The 19,860-nt window shown below is 40.1% G+C and overlaps 1 protein-coding gene across 3 annotated transcripts in view; it reads left to right on the forward strand.

Annotated features, from left to right (window-relative positions):
* PLD1 (phospholipase D1) overlaps positions 1-10,794 on the forward strand; it is a 202,927-nt gene extending 192,133 nt beyond the window's left edge. For all 3 annotated transcript variants that reach the window (XM_058556350.1, XM_058556351.1, XM_058556349.1), the window contains 2 exons: positions 971-1,088; positions 6,363-10,794. In XM_058556350.1, the coding sequence (XP_058412333.1) occupies positions 971-1,088; positions 6,363-6,587 (343 nt within the window). In that variant the 3' untranslated portion in view covers positions 6,588-10,794. The remainder of the gene's footprint in view (positions 1-970; positions 1,089-6,362) is intronic.
* Positions 10,795-19,860: the final 9,066 nt, after the last annotated feature.

Here is a 19,860-nt window from a genome sequence, read left to right on the forward strand (position 1 = left end):
TCAATTCCTACAACATCTAGTATGTAACTTCTTTCATGCCAAACACTGTGGGGATATGAGCAAAGCCAGGTCATGTTCTTTCAAAGAATTTACATGCTAGAGTGGGAGAGGGACCTGTCAAAAACAGAAATTGCATAAAGAATTGCAGGCGCTCTGATAAAAACAAAGCTTATAGGATGTACAGTGGGGGAACAAAGGAAGAATGTTCAAATCTCCCAGGATTGATGGGGAGAAATGGGAGATGGGAGAAGGGGAGCCACAAACAGTGTTGTAGAAGTGACCTTGTACTGAATCCTGAAAGATGGCAGGTGGGGTTAGGCAAACAGGTGGGGAAGGAAAATCCTCCCTGACTACTCCCATCTGATACTCTTAAAGCACATCCGGTATTTATCACAATTTTCATTAATTCCTTTTGAGGGTGGTTATTTATTCATTGTTGATCTCGCCCACCAAATTTAACTCTACTTAGAGAGGCGCCATGTCTTTTGTATTCATTTCTGTACCCTAGAGTTCAGCATAGTCAAGGTCAAAGAAGAGAGGGAGGGAGTGAGGGTGATGGGAAGATCAAGTCATGGTTAAGAGCACAGGTTTGGGAGTTGGATGGTCCTGGATGGAGTCCCAGATCTATCGCTTACCAGCTGTAAGACCTTGAACAAGTTATTTAACCTCTCTGTGCCTTAGTTCCCATATCTGTAAAATGAAGATAATAATACTTGCTTCTTCGTAAGGTTGTTGAGGATTTACTACGATAGTTCTTGGAAAGGGCTTAGCACATTTGCTGGCACATATTTTGAATGCTAATCCTATACTATATACACACACACACACTTAGTTTTAATGGCTTCCTTATTTCCTAAAAAAAAAACGGACTTCTGTGCTTGAGTGCCTGAAATACGTTACCATTAGCAACAATGCCCGCAGCAAGCTGCTTTATCTCAGTGACTCATTTTGGAGTGCACTTGTATTTCAGGGTTGTCCTTGGCTATCTTTCTGACCCAAGTGAAGACATTCAGGATCCAGTGAGTGACAAATTCTTCAAGGAGGTGTGGGTTTCAACAGCAGCTCGAAATGCTACAATTTATGATAAGGTAAGGTTCGCATATTCCCTCTCTCTTTTTTAATTGAATCACATCACAAAAGCACATCATTATTTCTGCATGTTATTGGTACGAAGTATTCTTAATAAGGGTGAAAAACAAATACACCTCCAAGTTGTAATAAAATACCTCTTTGTAGACCTTAGAAAAACAGAAAGTCAAAAAGCATCATGACATAAAGCAACTATTAACAAAACTAGAAGGAGACGTTAACAACAACACAATAATAGTAGGGGATTTTAATACCCCACTTACATCAATGGATAGATCATCCAGACAAAAAGTCAATAAAAAAATAGTAGACTTAAATGAAAAACTGGACGAGATGGACCTAGTAGACATATACAGAGCACTCCATCCAAAAACAGCTGACTACACATTCTTCTCAAGCGTACATGGAACATTCTCAAGGATAGACCATATGTTGGGAAACAAAGCAAGCCTCAATAAATTTAAGAAGATTGAAATCATAACAAGCATCTTTTCAGACCATAATGCTATGAAACTGGAAATGAACCATGAAAAAAAACTGGGAAAGTGACGAAAATGTGGAGACTAAACAACACACTACTGAACAACCAATGGATCATTGATGAAATTAAAGGAGAAATCAAAAACTATCTGGAAACAAACGAAAATGAAAATATGCCATACCAAACCATATGGGATGCAGCAAAAGCAGTCCTGAGAGGGAAACTCATAGTGATACAAGCCCACCTTAACAAACAAGAAAAAGCCCAAATAAGCAACCTTAAATTACACCTAACAGAACTAGAAAAAGAAGAACAAACAAAGCCCAAAGTCAGCAGAAGTAGAGAAATAATAAAAATCAGAGCAGAAATAAGTGAAGTTGAGACCAAAAAAACAGTAGAAAGGATTAATGAAACAAAGAGTTGGTTCTTTGAAAAGATAAACAAAATCGACAAACCCTTAGCCAGGCTTACTAAGAAAAAAAGAGAAAAGGCTCAAGTAAATAAAATTAGAAATGAAAGAGGAGAAATTGCAATGGATACCATGGAAATACAGAGGATTATAAGAGAATACTATGAGAAATTATATGCCAACAAATTGGACGATCTAGAAGAAATGGGTAAATTCTTAGACTCATACAACCTCCCAAAACTGAGCCAAGAAGAAATGGAGAATCTGAATAGACCAATCACAAGTAAAGAGATTGAAATAGTAATCAAAAACCTCCCAAAAAATAAAAGTCCAGGACCAGATGGCTTCTCCAGTGAATTTTACCAAACATTCAAAGAAGATTTAATACCTATCCTTCTCAAACTATTCCAAAAACTAGAGGAAGATGGAACACTTCCTAAATCATTCTACGAGGCCAACATCACCCTGATACCAAAGCCAGACAAAGACAATACAAAGAAAGAAAATTACAGGCCAATATCGCTGATGAACATAGATGCAAAAATCCTCAACAAAATATTGGCAAACCGAATACAGCAATACATTAAAAAGATCATACACCATGATCAAGTGGGATTTATACCAGGGACACAGGGATGGTTCAACATCCGCAAATCAATCAACGTGATACATCACATCAACAAAACAAAGAATAAAAACCACATGGTCATCTCAATAGATGCAGAGAAGGCATTTGACAAGATACAACATCCATTTATGATAAAAACTCTCAACAAAATGGGTATAGAAGGAAAGTACCTCAACATAATAAAGGCTATTTATGACAAACCCACAGCCAACATCATACTCAATGGGGAAAGACTGAAAGCCATTCCTCTGAGAACAGGAATGAGGCCGGGCTGCCCACTCTCACCACTCCTGTTCAACATAGTACTGGAGGTTTTGGCCAGAGCAATTAGGCAAGAAAAAGGAATAAAAGGAATCCAAATAGATAACGAAGAAGTGAAACTCTCACTATTTGCAGATGACATGATTTTATATATAGAAAACCCTAAAGAATCCATTGGAAAACTATTAGAAATAATCAACAAGTACAACAAAGTTGCAGGGTACAAAATCAATCTACAAAAATCAGTTGCATTTCTGTATGCTAATAATGAACTAACAGAAAGAGAACTCAAAAAGATAATACCATTTACAATTGCATCAAAAAGAATAAAATACCTAGGAATAAATCTTAGCAAGTAGGTGAATGACCTATACAATGAGAACTACAAGACATTATTGAAAGAAATCGATGATGACATAAAGAAATGGAAAGATATCCCATGCACGTGGATTGGAAGAATAAACATAGTTAAAATGTCTATATTACCTAAAGCAATCGACAGATTCAATGCAATCCCAATCAGAATCCCAATGACATTCTTCATGGAAATAGAAAAAAGAATACTAAAATTTATATGGGGCAACAAAAGACCCTGAATAGCTAAAGCAATCCTAAGAAAAAAGAACAAAGCAGGAGGCATCACAATCCCTGACTTCAAAACATACTACAAAGCAATAGTAATCAAAACAGCATGATACTGGTACAAAAACAGACACACAGATCAATGGAACAGAATTGAAAGCCCAGAAATAAAACCACATGTATACGGACAGCTAATTTTCGACAAAGGAGCTAAGAACATACGATGGAGAAAGGAAGGTCTCTTCAATAAATGGTGATGGGAAAACTGGACAGCCACATGCAAAAGAATGAGGGTGGACCATCTGCTATCGCCATTCACAAAAATTAACTCAAAATGGATCAAAGACCTGAAGGTGAGACCTGAAACTATAAAACTCATAGAAGAAAATATAGGCAACACACTATTTGACATTGGTCATAAAGGAATCTTTTCGGATGACATGCCTACCCAGACTAGGGAAACTAAAGAAAAAATAAACAAGTGGGACTTTATCAGATTAAAGAGCTTCTGCAAGACAAATGAAACCAGAATCAAGATAAACAGACAACCCACCAGCTGGGAGAGAATATTTGCAAAACATACATCTGACAAGGGGTTGATCTCCATAATATATAAAGAACTCACACAACTGAACAACAAAAAACAACCCCATCAAAAAATGGGCAGAGGAAATGAACAGACACTTCTCCAAAGAAGATATACAGATGGCCAATAGGCACATGAAAAGATGTTCAACATCATTAATCATCAGGGAAATGCAAATCAAAACAACACTAAGATATCACCTCACGCCCGTTAGAATGGCTATAATCACCAAGACAAAAAACAACAAATGTTGGAGAGGATGTGGAGAAACAGGAATCCTCATACACAGCTGGTGGGAATGCAAACTGGTGCAGCCTCTATGGAAAACGGTATGGAGATTCCTCAAAGAATTAAAAATAGAGATGCCCTATGATCCAGCCATCCCACTACTGGGAATCTATCCAACAAACCTGAAATCAACAATCCAAAGAGGCTTATGCATCCCTATGTTCATTGCAGCATTATTCACCATAGCCAAGAAGTGGAATCAACCTAAGTGTTCCTCGACTGACGATTGGATCAAGAAAATGTGGTATATATATATACAATGGAATACTACTCAGCCATAAAAAAAAGACAAAATCGTCCCATTTGCAGCAACATGGATGGGCCTGGAGGGTATTATGTTAAGTGAAGTAAGCCAGAAGGAGAAAGACAAACACTGTATGATCTCACTCATATGTGGAATATAAACCAACACATGGACAGAGAAAACTGTATTGTGGTTACCAGGGGCAATGGGGATAGGGGGTGGGGGGTGGGGGGTGGGGGGTGGGCACAAGGAGTGAAGGGAGTCATTTATATGGTGATGGACAAACAAAAATGTACAACCCAAAATTTCACACTGTTAAAAACTATTAAAACATCAATTAAAAAAAAAAAAAGCATCACGGATGTGCTTTAAAAGAGACTTTAGCGGCATTCTGATCTCTCATCTGATTCAGGAATCCCATCATGAATATCCTCAGCAGGTGGTTACCCAGCCTTTGTACCTGTCTAGTTACAAAGAGAAAAGAGACAGATGGGCTCAAAAAATGAATCAAGTTCATTTTTCAACCGAGCTTACCCAGTTGCTGGTGATATAACTTTGTGTATAGTGAATTAGCTTTCTGAGCCTTCCTTTCCTGTCCTATTAATTGGGAGGGATATTCACTAGGGTGGTTGTGAGGATAAAGAATAGTCTATTAAATGTATTTAGCACATAGTTCATAGTAAATGGCATCCATCTTTATGATAAAGCTTATTGATAATGAGACATGTTTTTTGTCAGACAGCTCTAATTTTGGAAAGGTGTTTTAAAACCAGCTCCATTTGTTAGGGAGGCCAAATGCATCTTCTGGTAAGTTCTATCCATTGGTTATGATAAAGAATGTACAAGAGTTAAGAGTTGTCCAACAGTGGAACAGGTTACTTCATAAAATAGCCAGCTTTCCATCACAGAAAATATTCAAGCTGAGATCTGTTGACCATCTCTCAGAAACTGGGTAAGAATGTGTTCTTCCTCATGACTTCCAGAGCCCCTTCCAGCACAGAGAATTCATCATTCCTAATGAAACATGACAACTATCTACATAGCCTTATTTCTTACTGAGAACTCAAGGCCGTGATCAAATAGGTCATGTGCATGGAATCTTTTAAAGAGTAATTTTAAAAATGCAGTGCACTGCCTTGTTTGGATCCTGGATTGGGGGGATAACAGCTATAAAAGACATTTTGGGAATAATAGGATAAATTTGAATATAGACCATGTCTTAAATGACATGAAATTCATTTTCTGAGCTGTGAGGATGGTATTGTGGGTATGTCCTTATTCTTAAGAAATACATGCTGAAGTGTTCAGGAGTGAAGTGTTATAATGTGTGAAACTCATTTTCAATTAGCAAAATAAGTGTACAATTGGTAACTTTAAGTAAAGGTATAGGTATGAATGTTTTTCAAAATAAAAAGTTAGCGAAAATATAATATGCAATTTTTCTCTTAGACTGGAACCTCCCATGGGAATTCAAGAATCATTATTATCCAAAAACTTAACCTTAATGTGGAGTAAATCAGTGAAATTCCTTACCACTAGCTTGACTTTATCCTGAGGTTAATAACTTGGATCGATGAGATATAAGGATTCAGCTATGATTTTTTGATGGAAACAAGTCTAGCAGTTTTTTGTAGCAAATAAGAGAAGCAACTCTTCAGTCAAGTCTGTGTTGTAACATAAGACTAGTATGTGTTTCCTAAAACAAAGGTGTCGTATGTTTGAATGAGTATTTTTCATAAAGGGGATATGTTTTCTTTTAAACATAACTCTGTTTCCTATTTGTGTTTTAATCAGGTGTTCCGGTGCCTTCCCAATGATGAAGTACACAATTTAATTCAACTGAGAGACTTCATAAGCAAGCCCATATTAGCAAAGGAAGATCCCATTAGAGCTGAGGAAGAATTGAAAAAGATCCGTGGGTTCTTGGTGCAATTCCCCCTTTATTTCTTGTCTGAAGAAAGCCTACTGCCTTCTGTTGGAACCAAAGAAGCCATAGTGCCCACAGAGGTCTGGACTTAAGAGTTGTTTTCATTTGCAGCTCAAGGACTTCCACATGAAGAGTACACTGCACACAGTGACTTTCTGGAGACCCTGACAGCCAACGCCAGCCCTGATGCACCCTTTTATCCAACCAATGGACCCTTTGGATTGGCTGGGAAGGGCTACAGTCGCACTGATATAGGACACTGAACATCAGGAGGGCTTTATAATTCCTCCTGCCTGTCCTTGTGAAAAAGGGACTGTCTTCTTATTGGTAGCATATACTTAACAACTTAAACACATACTCAGATTCCATGATGTACACCAAAATGTGTTTCCTTTGCTAACAAGAACTTACCTGTAACTGTGATCTAGGTTGCCAAAAATTGTCTGAACCTCCTTATTCTTCTCTGACCCTCCTTTATGCAGCTGATGTCTGCTGGACCTGCCCTCGTCTCATAGTCCATACAGATACTGTTTGAGACATTTTTTATTATTAGAAGATGTTGTGATGCTGCTTCAAGGTTCTTCAAGGTTACATGGGATGCCGCTGCCCTTCTGGTCCTGAAGTAATAATGTTCACCCAACCAAGAACATGGTCTTTATTCCTTTGTAGCAATTGAGAGGACAGGACAGTCTTTACACAGCAGTCCATGTTAGGCACTTCTGATAACATCGACACTATGTATCTTGACACCACAGAGCAACAGGAAGGAATTAAATTCGGTTATCAAGGCAGAGATTTCACGTTGCCTCCAAAGGCACTGACAAGGTGTGTCCTTTTGATAGGGCCACCTGATCAAATTTGAAAACAAGCATAGGATATTTGATTACACAGCAACCGATAAAACTCAAAGACAGAGCAGGCAGCCTTCAGAAACCTCCAAGGTGTCGGTGGGGATCTGATCCAGATAAGAAAAGAAGATTCCTTATAGTCCTGTAAAATTTCTTATCATTCTTAGCTCCTGGATTGATTGAAATTTGAGTTTCTACATTTCAGAATCAAACCAGTGAATGTGATTTGCCTTTCAAGAGCATCAGAGACTTCATAACTCCTACCAAGTTAATAAGTATGAGCCTAACCTTATTTGACGTACAGCTCTCCAGCTATGTTATCTTCTTTAAGAAAAATTGATTGCAAAATATGTGCTGCTTTGCTTGCATTATTAAATATACATTAACATTCCACCAGGGCTTCGAAAGAGGTTAGGATATGTATTACTTCACATTGTCCTAGTGACAATTGTGTGAATTGTTCTGGAAACCTGTTTTTCCCTTGTGGATGTTAGCATACCCTTTGGTATGCCATAGCTCTGATTTTACTAAGCAGAACTATTCTTAACAGCCTGAAGAGCTAATGTGGGTTCCCGAAATGCCTGTGCCCATAAAACGTGGTGTAGGTGCATTGATTACACATCTCTGGGTTACCTGGACAGAATCTCATTTGAGTCATTCTTCAAAGAGGCAAGGACCCAATCCGTTTTCATGGAGCTAATAGTCCAGTGGAAAAGGTTAAACAGGAGCACAAGGTCACTGATCTGGGTTAGTAGGAGAGAGACAGTGTCACACCCGGGAGAGGATTTCACAGCTGGAGAACATTTCACAAATGAGGTGGGACTATGTAACCAACAATGGAAATGTATATGCTTTTATGAATAAATAACTTATTTCTCAGATGGCTGAAGATGGTAAAATGACTTCATTCTATAGCAGTTGTAAATAAGACATTTGCTATTTATGAAAGAAGTTTAGATTGGCATTTAAAGTGTTGAGTGTATGTGGAATAGCTAACGGTTTCTTTTATTTTAAAAATATTTTTAAACCATAGAACAGTCAACAAACTGGCTCTTGATTTTGTGGAACATGGCCCCATAAAACCATGAAAAATAAGAGACTGAAAGGGCCTTTTCCCTTAAAAAAAATCACTTAATCCAACCTCTCCCCATTTTATAGTTGAGGAAACTGAGGCTCAGAGTGGTTGAAGGACTCAAATTCACTAGACTTCTAGATGGTGGAACTGGGACTAGTGAAATTGCTACAGATTGGCGTCTCCTTTCACTTCATCATTGCCCGAAACCGAGGAGGTGCAGTAAATGCATTTCAGGCAGGGTATCTCTAAGCTGTTTTGAACCCTGTGATATTATGTAATTACATGCTTGGCTGTCTCCTCCTACCAGAATGTAAGCCCCGCGAGGCAGGGACTGCCTGTGTTTTGTTCACAGTGTATCCCCAGAGCCTGGAACAGCGCCTGGCCCCTAGGTGCTCAATAAATGTTTGTGGGATGAATAAATGAGGTGGAGGAGCAAGCTAATGAAAGGAAAACCGTATGGAGTCTCAGACAAGAAACTCGCTGCTGGCTTCTGCCGCAAGTTTTCTTTACTGCATCTTCTCAAAGGCAGGATGCTCATCTGCAGTGATGAGAGCCTGCAGGATTTACTTGGATGGATTTTATGGAAAGTTCAGTGCAATAATTGCCTGTTTTGCAATAGCAGTTTACATAGTGCAGCATTCTGCAAAAACCGCATGGGATGTGGATAAGAGATGTGTAATGGCCTCATGACCCGTTATTCTCTCACCATTACCACTGAAAAGAAGTTCAAATAATTTATCTTTAAACATTCTAAACACATCTAAAACATTTAGCATTGCAATGTCTGATATAAACTTTAAAATGCAAATGAGTCAGAGCCTTGGAAAGCTATTATGAATCTGTTCAACATTTCAAATTGACTATAATCTTTTTTTTTTTTTTTGGTGAGGAAGATCAGCCCTGAGCTAACATCCATGCTAATCCTCCTCTTTTTGCTGAGGAAGACCGGCCCTGAGCTAACATCTATTGGCAATCCTCCTCCTTTTTTTTCCCCCCAAAGCCCCAGTAGATAGCTGTATGTCATAGTTGCACATCCTTCTAGTTGCTGTATGTGGGACACCGCCTCAGCATGGCCAGAGAAGCGGTGCGTCGGTGCGCGCCCGGGATCCGAACCCGGGCCGCCAGTAGCGGAGCACGTGCACTTAACCGCTCAGCCACGGGGCCAGCCCTGACTATAATCTTTTGAAATGCCTATAAATGCTGTACCTGACACTCTGATAATCTCTGTAATAATTTTTGTTTTTAAGAAGGAAAAATGCTATGATTATAAGAAATAAAGGGCAGAAAGTGGTCATGGCCTATTAAAGCTATTCAGAGTGGCCAAGCTTAGTCGTTGGAGGATACTCAACACCGCAGATCTGGTGCAGGCATCTGCTCTGTATCAAGTGTCTGCTTGGTGGCTCACCCTTCAGTGAGATGTTCTTAATCCTCAGCTGTAATGTATCACAGAGAGGCTTGGGGACCTGGTCATTAGATAATCGAGTGGCCTATTGTAAAACAAAATATTGGTATTATTTTAATAGCACATTTGGAAGAAAATTTTGTCTGTAGGAAGTAGAAAACATGAGCAGTTAATCTCTTATGTAATAACTTGGGACATTGTCATATATCATGAATTAACAGTCTCCAGATGAAAACAGCCAGAGAAGAAGTCATTTTACAGATGTAAGCCTACGAGCGGAACAGATTTTATAAATATCGGGAAGAACCTGCACTTCTTTCCACATCTACTCATTCCTTATTCCTCCAATCTCTGTCCCCAGAGTACCTCCTTATTATATAAACCATCTTAGGAGATAAGAAAAAGTTTTCTGGAAAAAACAGAATTAGGCCTCTACAATAAATCTTCAGTTTAACTCACACTTTTAAATAACTGACAAAATATTATTATTTTTTAACAGAAGTAATCAGTCTTTTTAACATCCCTGATCTGATGTGGCACATGAGCATTTTCAGATGCCTGTCTCCCTCTGTGGTGGCAGTGAAGAGGACCCTCCATGGCTTCTCATCCCTCTCCTCTCTCTCTTGTGTGAAATGAGAAAATGCTACAGGATTTTAAGTGTGCTTAGGAGGACGTTTTTAGTTCCCTGAAAGATCCTCTGAGACTAATTATTACTGGCAGTTTGGAGGTTTAAAATGGATTTTACCAGGTGTAGGCCTTGAGAAATTCTTGCCTGTAGAATTTCACTGGAAAAGGAATTCATCAGCATCTACCCAAAAGTTGCAGGTGAAGAATCAATGGATTTGCATTATTTATTTTTTTTTTGGTGAGGAAGGTTGGCCCTGAGCTAACATCTGTTGCCAATCTTCCTCTTTTTGCTTGAGGAAGATTGTCCCTGAGCTAACATCTCTGCCAATCTTCCTCTACTTTATATGTGGGACACCACCACAGCATGGCTTGACAAGTGGTGTGTATGTCCCCGCCCGGGATCCGAACCTACAAACCCTGGGCCGTCAAAGCAGGGTGCGCGAACCCAATCACTACACCGCCAGGCTGGCCCCTGCATTATTTTTAAGGAGGACTGTGTACCTTAATATGATTCCTAATGATGTTTAATTCACACATGATTTATTACTGGCTTTGACTTGAAATTGGAAGGATTCATTAAAGGAACCTAAAATTTTATGGCTTAATTTCTTATAGCTTATTTTATTTTTCCCTTTTACCATTTCTAATTTTTAACTTAAAAACAAAAATAAATCAAACATGGGATAAATGAAAAATTGTCACAGTAATCATTTTAAACTTGTAAGTTTTAAAGTCAGAGACTGGGATGGCAATTCAACCAAAATGCGGGCTTCCGGGCCGGCCCTGTGGCTTAGTGGGTAAGTCCGCGCGCTCCGTTGCTGGCGGCCCGAGTTTGGATCCCGGGCATGCACCGAGGCACCGCTTCTCCAGCCATGCTGAGGCCGCGTCCCACGTACAGCAACTAGAAGGATATGCAACTATGACATACAACTATCTACTGGGGCTTTGGGGATAAAAAGGAGGAGGATTGGCAGTGGATGTTAGCTCAGGGCCTGTCTTCCTCAGCAAAAAGAGGAGGATTAGCATGGATGTTAGCTCAGGGCTGATCTTCCTCACAAAAAAAAAAAAAATGCGGGCTTCCTTAGTCTTTCCTATTCCCGAGTAGCTATCACTGTTCACTTTATTCTAGATAAATGCACTTAAGTGAGTGTCATCCTAGTTCTGCTTGATGCTAGGAAATATAACATCATGCCCTCCTAATGTATATTCCACTTAGATTCTTCACACAAAATGGTCTGGACCAAATGTACTCATGTTTTAGACTGAACTAGTCTAAAAATTCATTCCAAAATATTGTGATTGGAGCACATGTCTCTCTGACACAAAAACCAAATACTTGGTGGTGAACATTCATTCAGAATATTCAGATATTCTGGACAGAACTTTTACCACAGGGTTTGGCAAACTGAGGCTGGGCCTCCTGTTTTTGTAAATAAAATTTTGTTTGAACACAGCCATTTCCATTCATTTACATGCCTTTATGACCATATGATCTGCAAATCCTAAAATATTTACTATCTTTAAGAAAAGTTTGCTGACTTTTCCTCTAGAGAGAGCAGAGAATATCCAGAGTACCTCAAGCAAACAGATTTGGGTGAGTTTTAATCTCTTCCATGAACAGAGTTTTCAAGTTTCCGATCCCAGAGCCCAATATTCTAGAATGGATTTATTCTAAGAACAGGTCATATCCTTTCAGGAATGAAAATCATGTGTTTATTTGGTGCTGGAAAGAGATGTCGTCAGCTAAAACAGGTGTCTCCAGCTGAGCACTCATAGGCAAGCACGGTTGATAATGTTTGTAGTGAAAGTGTCATATAAATGAGGATGGATAGGCCTAAGGGTTCGTGTTCAGAATGAGAACTGAACTCAAGAAATTCAGTTTCCCTGAATTTTCCTTCTGCGAAGCATTGGAAGTGATACATGAATCCATCCTCTGCTACACAATCAATGCTCTCTATGCCTTTAACTGCTTTTTTTTTAAATGTAAATATTCACTAATTAAACAATTAAAAGTGTGAAATCAGCAGTGTCCCTCTATTTGAAAACAAGATTCCTCATTCTGTGCATGGGGTTTTTAGAGCCAGTGTGTTTTATGCCAAGTGAGGGACAGAAAGATGTCCCTGAGGAGACCTTCCCCGCATACTGGTTGTGGGCCCCCACGAAGGTCGATTTCAGAGTCACAGTGTGCCTGCCCTTCGGAGTCCTCTCTCACCTATGACCTGTGATGATACAGTGATGCAGCGAATTTCTTTTAAGAGACCAATATGCCATTCAATAGCCCATACTGAGCGAGGCCCAGTGAGGGTGCTGGGGGGCATCAGTGAACGAGTCAGACCAGGGGCCCCACCCTTGTGGTGCTTATGTTTTAATGAATGGGGAGGGCAAAGCTACTTCCATTCTTAAAGTAAGAAAATGCCTGAAATAAGAGGTGTTTGGATGCAAGTGTGGGAATTTTACCAAGCTGGGGAGAACAGCAAAGACTGGAGTATGATAAATGCTAGTCTCTGAGGACACCAGGAAACAACAATATTATTACTATCCCAACACCAATAATAATAATAATTGCTAATATTAGTGGCTTTGTTGGCCAGGGCCTCTTCTAAGCACTTCGCATGTTTCAGCTCACTCAATAGTTTGATAGCTGGTGCTCTGTAGCTTGGGGAGCCGAGCAAACTCCAAAGCTCAGGACATGGCCGTGGCCCTGAGACAGCCCTTTACCCCCTTTTCAAGGCCCTGGAGCCTTACCTACAGCCCTCAGGTACGTGAGGTATAGGTGTGGGAGTTACTCAGCAAGTACCAGTGGGAAAGCACAGGCTTCAGTGTTCAACAGAGCTCGCCGAAAAGCTTGGCCCTGCCACTTGCCGGCAGTGGGACTCCTTGAGCAGAGCAACCTTTCTGAGGTCTTCAAACACAAGGCCTCACTCATGAAAGCCAGTGAGATGCCCAGGTAAAAGCAAAGCCCCCCCACATAGTAGGTGTTGTCTATCAAATCAGGGCTAGCTGCAGCACGTGGCTTTCATTCACTCTCCGAAAGTGAGTCAGGGCATCTTGGCGAAGACAACACACCCCATGCCCACGCCCATGGTCTGGACTTCTTTTCACACTTCCAGAAGGCAATCAATGATAGTAATTTCCAAGTGGAGGTTCTAAGGTGGAGGGAGGGCAGAGAGAGGTGTCTTCTGCTGAGAAGACATCTTTGACCTCCCTGAATCTAGATTCGTGCTATCGCCTCCTATGTACCTCCCCAGCATGCTGTCCTTCTCATGACATTCCCATACCATCTATAGTGCCTGCTAAAGTACTATCCTGAGCTCTAAGCAACAAGAGGGTGTGGACCGTGACTGTCTTGTGCACTGGGGCATCCCCAGTACCTGACATACACCAGACGTACCAGACAGTTGGTGGAGAAAATGAGTAAATCAGGGAAATGATGGACGGAAAAGAGAAAGGCAGCAGATTGCTAGGTACTTGCCAAGATATAAAAGAAATAGAATTGTCTAGACTGCATCATTGCCTGAGCTAGAAAGGCCAAACTTAAATTGAGGATGAAAAGGACAAGGCTTACGGGGGTGCTGTCAACCGAGGCAACCTCATTCTCAGCCAGACTCCCAGATGGTCAAGGGCAGCCAGAAAAAAGTTAGGCAAGTGGGAATCTGCACTGCCTGCATGGATTTCAGGCCTGTCCTGTCACGAGGGAATGGGGAAGGAGCGCTGGCACGGAGGGGAGGGAAAGTTATGGACTAGGGAAGGGAAATTTTGTTTGCTACACGTCTTGGCATTTGACTATGTTCTGTCTGAGATGATGTTTTATTTAGGTTCCCCCTCAAAGCAAACCCGGAGACAAAGACTTGGGTGCAGGTAGTTTCATTAGGATTAGTTCTCAGGAAGCACATGTGGGGAGTGCATAAAGCAAGATCCAGAAGGGCAAAGCCAACGAAGATTACACTAAAGAGAGAGTTACCACTGAAGGCAGCAGAGTCCACCCTGCCAGGGCCTCTGAGGGCGGGAGGCTGAGGTCCTTATCCACAAACTTCCATTTCTCATTGGTTGCCTGCCCCTGGGGGTGTCAAATTCTCAGCGCTCTGGAACTTCTCAGCACACAGGTTCAGGACGCTGCTGTGGGTCAGCGAGAGCCAGTGCAGAAGCAGAGAGAAGGCATTCAGGGGCAAAGCTGCAGGTGGGGAACCGCCCTCTGCAGCTGAGGGCTTATGTGGTGGGTCATCAACTGTGCCCCCTAGAATGGGCCTCTGATTTCTCATGATGTAGTAATTCTTATCTGTTCTAGAAGCATGTAATTTCCCTGAAGACAGGAATCTTCTAACTTTTTTCATTCTCCATACTGGAGAACTTATCACAGTGTGGAGCATATTATTCAGATTATGTGAAAAGTGAATTGAAAAGTTGCCTCCTCTGCCCTATTTCCCCAAGGCTATCTATGTTCATGGTATATGGGATTCACAGGCCAATCCATAAAGCTGGGAGGAGAACTCAAAGAAATGAGTTGGTTTTATGTTAGAGTGGTACGGTGAGAAGTTGGTTTCTAAATTTTTCTTTAGTATTTGTAAACTCTCAGTCAGTTTTTTAAAATATAAAATATAGTTAAAGCTGTGATAATAGAACTTTTAAACATCAGGTCAAAATCACATTTGAAAGATTATGAAAAATTAAAATTAAATAGTTTTTCCCATGATACTTGACTATTCACTTTCTAGATAATGGACCAAAGAGCTGCTTCAGAATTGCACCAGATAACTCAGGGGGCAAACCCTTGGTGATTTATGAGAAACAGCAAAAGAAGGAGTGTTACTTTTTTAAGGTCTTTTAAAACAAAGACATATTATTTTTCTGAGCCTGTTTTTCATAATCGTTCTTCATTCATAAAATACTTTACATTACAATGTATTCCCTAGAAAAAGATACAGAAACCTCAAGGCAGAAGCAAAAATCAGGAAGTTCTTGATTAGTAGCTTAAATCACCCTCCTCTCACCCCACTAACTACCTCCTTCTACGCCCAGAACAACCCAGCACTGTATCACAGACTGATTCCTGTTTGTTTTGAAACTGGTCTTCAATATTATTGGATGTTAAGTCTTCTCTTTTTCTATCACTCTTTTACATGTCATCTCTTTTCGAAGTCTGGATTGCTTTCCAGGTTTTTTTTCTTTAACTTTAGTTTTTGACTTCTAGTGCAGAGGATTGAATAAATCACATCCTTTAGCCCATGGCTCTTTAAGACCCTCCTCTTGTTTAATTCCTTTATTTATCTCCATACCCCATTCATTTTCTCCTCCTTGCCATAGGTCAGCATTTTAATGTATTTTTGTATATTTTTTTACCTGAATGTGTTCTGGCAAAATGTATATTGTTGTGTGAGGAATTTTTATTTGCATGGATGATATTATTTCTGACAAAGCACTATTTTTAAAATCCAGCTATGTTGATGTACATAAGTCTAATCTCTTGCGTTTAATCATTGTGTTTAATGTTATACAAACACCACATTTCACCCATCACTTTTCCAAAAATTGACTTTCAGGTTACCTCCAGCTACCCACCACCACACATATGCTGCAGTGAAAATCCTCATACCATAGAGTTGCTTGAGTGACCTCACAACATGGCAGCTGGCTTCCCTCAGAGTGAATGACCCAAGAGAGAGCAAGCAAAAGCCACATGTCTTTTATGACCTAGCCTTGGAACTCACAAACCATCATTACAACAATATCCTATTGGTTGCACAGTCAGCCCTGTTCAGTGTGGGAGAAGACTATACACAGCATGAATACCAGGATGCAGGGGTCATTGGGATCATCTTGGAGGCTAGCTATCACACACATTGGTCATTATACTCTTTTTTTTCAGATTTCTTATTTTTCCAGGTAGATATTTGGTTTTTGCTCTGTTCTTTTCAAGAACAGACTTGATTATTTGTGTGATAACTCTGCTTCCTAGAAGACGTACATTACCTTCCTGTGCTTGCATAAATTCTAAAGCGTTTTGTCTTCATACTCACACTGAGTTCTATTATAAGAAATGTCGAATGCTGTTCATAAAAAGGAAAATCATGATAGACTTCTAACACCCGGAAAAGAAGCCCATCATATTCAGGAACCTGAATTTTGATTTAGCCATGGTATTCTTCTGTTTGCTTAAGCCAACCTCAACTCTTCTCTCTGCTGTTGTAAGTAGTGGGTCTGTTTCACTTGATTTCATTTTTTATTATGTATTTCAAATAACATATGTACTGGTAAGACACCTGGCCTTTTTTTAGAAGTCAAAGAGATATAGAAGGGAGAAGCATCCTCTTTGACACTTTTATAAGTCAGAAAGAGCTACAACAAATGCAGTGGTTTCTAAAAGGAATGTTTTATTACAAATAGAAAATGGCCGTTATAAGAGGTCTGAAATGATACTGCATGAAGAGCTTAAATGATAACTATTCTTTTTGTTTCTTTAGTCTGAGGCCCTTGAGTTTTTTACACATCAAGACATGGATGCACATCAAATAAAAGATTTAGGATCATGAATAAGAGCAATACAATAGGGAACCACGTATTCATTTTTCATTAGGAAAAATAAAAGGAAAGAATATAAATTTATCCCTGCCATTTTTTATTTATTGAAGCAAAAATGCTGTTCAGCACAAATGCAGCCATTACCATCCGAAGTGAGATATGGATGAGCACTGAGAGTCCGAGGGGAGAGCAAAGTCGGTCAGCCTGAGAGTGCCCCCCATCATGTAGGCTGGAGAAACAAATTATTGAACTTTACCTGGGTTTGTATACACATCTTCCTCCACTTATGATGGGGTTAGGTCTTGATAAACCCATCAGTAAATTGAAAATATCGTTAAGTCAAAAATGCACTTAGTACACCTCACCTACCGAACATCAAACCTTAGCCTCACCTACCTTAAACGTGCTCTAGGGCCGGCCCCGTGGCTTAGCGGTTAAGTGCGCACGCTCCGCTGCTGGCGGCCCAGGTTCAGATCCTAGGCACGCACTGAGGCACCACTTCTCCGGCCATGCTGAGGCCGCGTCCCACATACAGCAACTAGAAGGATGTGCAACCATGACATACAACTATCTGCTGGGGCTTTGGGGGGAAAATAAATAAATTAATTAAATTATTTAAAAAAAAGTCCTCGGAACACTTACATTAGCCTATAGTTGGGCAAGATCATCTGACACAAAGCCTATTTTATAATAAAGTGTTGAACATCTCATGTAGTTTACCGAATACTGTACTGAAAGTGAAAAACAGAATGGTTGTCTGGGTACAGAACGGTTGTAAGGGTACCGGTTGTTTACCCTCATAATCGCTTGGGTGAGGGAGCTGTAGCTGCTGCTGCCGCCCAGCATCGCCAGAGACTATCTTACTGCGTATCGCTAGCCTAGGAAAAGATCAAAATTCAAAATTCAAAGTATGGTTTCTACTGAATGCGAATGGCTTTCGCACTGTCATAAAGTTGAAAAATCATAATTTGGGGACCATGTGTAGTTACCACGATTGAGAGCCTCAGTACAGAAGCAAACTACTACCACATAATTTTTATCTTGGCTACTCTTCCTTGTATATTGAGGACCTCAAAGAGTTCTTCATTTCTATGCTAAAATAAGCGCAATACGGACATTAACAGCCTCCTTTGGGAAACCTGGCTCAGGGTAAGCATGGTACCTGCTGCCCAACCTGTGTGTAACTTGAGGCAGAGACACAGCCAAGGGACCGCCAATTTATCCCCTTCACAGATGGTACCAAAGCCAGTAAAGGGATTTTTTTTTTTTTTGCCTTACTTAATCTCTCCAGAGATTTGTAGCTAGGAATAGAAATTTAGAGGAATCAAAGACAGATAATGTTAAGTGAAGCCAAGCTTCTGATTTTACTGTTGAGGGTAGGACTTGTGGTAAAGAATACATAAGTCAATATGTGAAAGTGCTCTGAAAATTGCAAAGGGCCATATAAAAATAAAGCATGTGTCCAAAATCAGAAATAGCTTCAGGATTACTTCAGGGTTACTACCTTGGGCTTGGCAATTCCAGACAGTATGCACCAGACCCAAGGACCCTGAACTTTCTCTTGTAAATATATCTCCCCTACTTGATAGCAAGGAGTCAGGGCCAGGAAAAAGTTTGGGCCTCAGATAGTATGGGGTTGTGTATGTTTGGGTGTTTTCTCTACAGACCATGCTGCTGTTTCCTTCAGCACTTCAGGACCTTATTCTCAGAGCATCCTAGGGACGCATAACAAGTATTGACCAAGCCTACCCAAAGTTGATGTAAACCATCAAACAGTCCACCCTTCTCCAAAGAGCTTCAAACATTTCCAAGGATGATCTCAGAGTAGCTTCTCATGGCAGAAGAGAGCAGCTGTTACTTTTCCACATTTTATGGAGCAGAGAACTGAGAGATTAAATGATATGGAGAAGGTCTAAATAATGGGTAGAGAGAAAGGACCAGACCTCCCAGGTATTTAGAGCTGACGGAGTTAAGCCCCCAACTCCCCTCAGGGTTGAGGGAGGGAGCCCAGCTACAGCAGCCTGGAAACTATTAGATGCTTTTCTCTCACTCACCCGCACCATCAGGCTACAAACAAAATTAACTGCAGCCCAGGTTTAAACGCTCCATTGACCTTCCCTGACCTTCTCCAGTCCATTTCCAAAAATCCCAATGATCTGTTTGATTCTTGAAACTTATCGTAAAAGTATTTGGGGAATTTTTTAAAACATATACAGTTGTAACTCTGAAGGAAAACGTAAATCTATTTACTAAAACAATCTTGAGACAAAGGCAGTATTGTTTAATAGTTAAGAGAATGGACCCTGGAGTCAAATTCAAGCTCTATCAGTATTTTACTGGCTATCTTGGGGCAAGTAACACAATCACCCTAAACCTCAGGTTGTTTTACTACACAAATACTTATTGAACACTTACTATGTGTGAGGCCCTGTTCTATGTTTGAAAGAGACTATTATGGGAAGTCTGTTAAGGAAATCTGCAAGAAATGAACAGTAAGATTATTGAGTTGCGATTGGAATTAAGAATACAATGAATGTTAGAGCTGGAGGGGATTTTTTAGAATCTTCAAAAAATATCTAATGCCCTAATTTTATATTTCATCACTCTCTACCTGTCACCTACCAATCCTTTGGTCACTCCCACCCAAACCACAGAGATTTTTCATCTGTTTTTTACTGTTAATTAGGGTCATCTCATTGTCCAGATGGGTAGCTCTTCTAGCCTTGACCTCTCAGTATCTTGATCCCCACTCCGATACTTGTGAGGTTCACATTTACTCCACCTTACTCATCCCTACTACAACTCATAGATATGGTCTAAAGTGATTTTCAGGTTTTTAAACTATGTGCATTTTTATAATCATTTATTTATTCATCAAATATTTAACAAGGGTCTAC

The sequence above is a fragment of the Diceros bicornis genome, chromosome 15 (assembly GCF_020826845.1).
Source record: "Diceros bicornis minor isolate mBicDic1 chromosome 15, mDicBic1.mat.cur, whole genome shotgun sequence".
Lineage (NCBI taxonomy): Eukaryota > Metazoa > Chordata > Mammalia > Perissodactyla > Rhinocerotidae > Diceros > Diceros bicornis.